Genomic DNA, 4501 nt, shown 5'->3' on the forward strand with positions numbered 1-4501 from the left:
GACAGTTTCAAGTGGAGTTACGGGCGAAAGAGTGCGTTCACTTTGCGTTGTAATGATGGGTTTGCTTTTCATTGCAATGGTTTAAAACACGAGTGCAGAAAACAGTGGTGATGTTTGTCTCTGGCAGGAGGCCATTGGGAGAGTGTAGTCTGAGAAGTGAAACATTTGGTTGGTTTACCACCTCTGCAAGTCGGCTGTTAATACGTCAGCAGATAAAATGATGTTGTTGTTTTTTCCAGTATGTACGAAGCTTTTGTTTGTTTGTTTGTTTTAACCCATCTCTAGGTCACACAGCATCACACCATCATGGTTCTGATATTGCCAGAATCCAGACAGTCTCCCAGCATAGTTAGTACAGTGCTACTGACAACATTTAATCACAAGATTATATGTGAAGATGTAAGAATTTAATTATGTTTTTTTTCTTTGATATCAAGGCTAATATGATAAACCTGGAAGTGTTGTATCATGTGATAAAAGTTTACAGCATGTATGACTAGCCGGCATAATGACCCAGATAAGAGCTTAAAGTAAAGGTGGTAACGTCTGCAAACAGGCGCACACACAATGTAGAACTCTGTGGAAGTGTGTGTGTGATTAAATAAGACTTTTCAAAAGCAGTAAATAAGTCATAAAGCAATCTGTTGAACTTTGACGTTATATTTTATTTTTTATGGCATTAGGAATGGTGGTGCTGTTTCAGTGGTTCTGCAAAGGTTCACTTACCCCCAAAAAGTTGCTGGTAACAGGAGTCACTCCTTCAATAAGCAACAGACCAACAGACCTCTGCTTGTTCATGGAGCCACTTTAATTTGGTTCAGACATCATTTCCATACTTCTAACTGGGGATTAGTATTTGCTCAAATAAAGTGGTTTTGGTGTGTTTAGTAAAGACCAGCAAGCTACCGAACCCGACATTTGGTCTCTCTCTCCCTCGTTGTCTTTTCACGTTTCCTTCCACCTCTAAGCACCTTGGACAGGACCTACAGCCATTCCACCTCTGATTAAACCTAATAATTAGCTGTGTGTGTGTGTGTGTGTGTGTGTGTGTGTGTGTGTGTGTGTGTGTGTGTGATTTTTATCATAGTTTTGAGGACATCCTATTCTTCTCCAATCATCAGCCAGCTCCCTGTGGGCAGACACTAATTAAAATCAATAGTCTCCTCAGACTGACACTGAAGGTTCAGCTACAATGAAGTGATGCGACCGACAGACAATAATCTTCGAATTTCACTGCTTTCACGAGGATGGCTATTGTGAAACAAGCAAAAAAGAAGAAGAAAAAAAAGTCCAGGGAAACACATGGTCTGACACATTAAATTGCGGTTAATAAAACCAGCGATTCACAGTTCAAACAGCTGAGTGTCGTTGTTAATTAAGCCTGGTGTTGACAGTGAAGTCTCTGTTAGCACTGGCAGGGTGAGGAGATGAGGGGGGAGGACCAGGGAAGAGGTAGAAGGTCACAGGGACCTCGTTGACCTGAAGATGTGCTTCGAGATAAACACAAAACCCCTTTGTGTATACACAACAGGCAACAGCACTGAGGTACATCACTACAGTGCTTCTAACAATACGCAGAACACTGACTCTGGTCGCCACGTGAGCAGCTAGAACAGAACAGAACAGAATGCTTTTATTGTCATCATACACAAAGTCCAACGAAATTAAAAGACAACTCAGTGGTGCAGAAGCATAAAAAGTCAAATAAGAATATATATATACATGTAGGAAGTATGTACAGCTAGCCAAACGGTAGAATAATAAATATAGTGCACTGTTAAGGCAGGAACACTGTGGATACATGAGAAATATAGATAATATAAATAAAGAATTATTATAAGTAATATAATATATAGAAAAATATACACAAAATGCAGTATCACATATAAGAGACAGGGACACATACACCTCCAGGACTTCCTCTCTGTAGGCCGTCTCATCATCGTTGTGAATCAGCCCAACCACAGTCGTGTCATCCGCAAACCTGGCAAAGATGTTGCTGCTGTGGGCTGGTGCCCAGTGGTGGGTGTACGAGGTGTACAGCATGGGGCCGAGCACACAGCCCTGAGGCACCCCAGGGCTCACTGTCAGCACCGAGTGGTGTGGCCCCAACCTGCAGACGGGTGGTGAGAAAGTCTCTGATCCATGTGCAGGTGTGCTCGCCGATGCCCAGACTGTGCAGTCTGCTTGGAACAAGTGTGTTAAAAGCAGAACTGAAGTCCACAAACAACATCCTCGCATAGCTGCCAGACTGTTCAAGATGTTGACACACTGTGTGGAGGGCTGTGTTGATGGCATCACCTGTGGACCTGTTGGCTCTGGATGCGAATTGGTGCTGCTCAAGGCTGGGAGGCAGGAAGGATTTGATGTGCCTCAGCACCAGCCTCTCAAAGCGTTTCATCACAGAGCCACAGGTCTGTAACCATTCAGACTGCTGACCGACTGTTTCTTGGGGATGGGTACAATAGTGGCAGATTGTAGGCAGCTAGGGACTGTGCAGGCAGCCAGTGAGAGGTTGAAATGACAGTAAAAACCTCTGCCAGCTGGTCTGCACAGCCCCTCAGTACCCTCCCCGGATACCATCGGGACCAGCAGCCTTTGACGGGTTCACACCCCGGAGCACCCACCTGACCTCAGAACAGCAAACGTTGGGTGATGCTTACCTTCACACGCTGCACTGCAGCTCCAAATGAAGAGTTCATTTGCAAAAACAGATCACTCCATCTTCACAAACCTGAAGAAAACCCACTGTTCCATCGTCTACCTGAGACAAGATCAATTGAACTTAAGTTATCTCTATTGTTGTCATTTCTACTGAGTCAAATCGGCTCAACTTCGGTTTGATTGATGTTATCTCAAGCAAAGAACAAAAAAATAAGTTTTCTGAAAATCTACAAAATCTGTTTTTGCAAATGAACTCTTCAAATGCTCACCAGATCACCACATGTGTAGTAATCCACAGCTGTAATGCACTATTTTTGCATGTTTACATTTTTTTGGGTGAAGCTATATGTTTGTAATCAGTTTTTCAACCTTCAGATTTTTAGCATTTGTCTGGGCCTGAGAGCCACAAACCAAGATTACAACAGGTGGATGTTGGTGTGCTACTCAGACAGTCGCATTTCCCCCGAGATCGAAGAAAGAAAAACACACGGTGATGCAGCATCTACACACCGATTAATGTGTGCTGACAACATGACAAAACAACTCTTAACAAAACTACAAGTCTACATGTTTGATAGTCTGTCAGGCTGTACATAAACTAGTCTTTCATCCAAATGTAGTAGAAAATTTACCCAAGAAAATTTGCAAAAGAAAAAGTCTTCTATCACTCCAACCATCAGCAATCGGTAAGTATTAGGAGCTGGTTAGGTGAGATAAACAAATATCGTGTTACCTGTCAGGTGCTGCTGCCTGAACCAGACGGCATAATGACATGAACGAGCTCCTCCCACAGCTTAAAGTGTGTAAAAGTTTTGGCTGTGGTTTCGTCGTTGCTTCACACAGATCTGACGTTTTCGTGTATTTTTCACTTCCTCCAATGGAGCTAAAGTCGCCGTTGTACTTTATTGCATTTCTTTTTCTTCTACTTCAGTCAAGAATTAAACAAACAAAAAAAAGTTTTTGCAATAATCAGCGGCTGCAAACACTTACAGACACAGTGGTGTCGCCCAATGACTATGGCATGTTGATGTGAAGCAGATGCCACATTTATCACGGTCCAGTCTTAGCTAACATAATAATCACCAAAGTCATTAGCAGTTGGTAGGATAACGAACTGGGACACCAACAATGTCTGCGTGACAACCGTTGGCAGGTTCATGCAACTGAGCATGAATGACGAGATAAAACGATAAGATGCTGCCGTCTCCAACTGCAATAGATGCTCATCCCTAAACTGATGGGAATGTGTTATGATGTAGAAACTCAATGCAATGACTGATCTGAAGACAACGAATGCAGGATGATGGCTGTGAGCATTTTAAATCCAAACGTACTGATATGTATCACCATCAGCGTAAGTGGAAAGTAAAACAGTGGAGAACTAAAGAGAAAAAGAGGAACAATAATATTGGCTATTAGGCATAAACAGCAGTGTGTGGTGGCCTCTTGCACTGTGTATGTATAACTGATGTGTTAATAGTGGGATGGGTGTAGGTGATAGCAGTGTAGCAGTGTTTAGTCCCATCCCACATATTAGCAGCTGCTTTCTATCCATCCATCACACACAGCCAGTGTGCCTGAAACACGCCGCCAAATAGACACATTTATCAAAGCCTCTGAAGATGGCGACACACACACACACACACACACACACACACACACACATCACCTCGGCCAGACCTACAGTAAGTGCTTCGGCGAGATGACAGTCGGTGCAACACGCACACACACGCTCTCTAATAGTGTTGTGGTTGACAGAGTTGTATGTGATGAATTGTATGTCTCTTCCAGACTTCTCAAAGTTAATTTTCTAAAGACTGCTGCCCATTGGAGAGGA

At 43.1% G+C, this 4501-nt stretch overlaps 1 protein-coding gene across 1 annotated transcript in view; it reads right to left on the reverse strand.

Moving 5' to 3' along the window:
* Positions 1 to 2757, reverse strand: part of tctn1 (tectonic family member 1) — a 127731-nt gene extending 124974 nt beyond the window's left edge. Inside the window, exons 1-3 of the mRNA XM_008297020.1 lie at positions 2735 to 2757; positions 2568 to 2627; positions 1903 to 2113 (exon numbers count right to left, since the gene is read on the reverse strand). Of these exons, the coding sequence (XP_008295242.1) occupies positions 1903 to 2113; positions 2568 to 2627; positions 2735 to 2757 (294 nt within the window). The remainder of the gene's footprint in view (positions 1 to 1902; positions 2114 to 2567; positions 2628 to 2734) is intronic.
* Positions 2758 to 4501: the final 1744 nt, after the last annotated feature.

Source organism: Stegastes partitus, unplaced genomic scaffold (genome assembly GCF_000690725.1).
Source record: "Stegastes partitus isolate 25-593 unplaced genomic scaffold, Stegastes_partitus-1.0.2 Scaffold1177, whole genome shotgun sequence".
NCBI classification, from domain to species: domain Eukaryota; kingdom Metazoa; phylum Chordata; class Actinopteri; family Pomacentridae; genus Stegastes; species Stegastes partitus.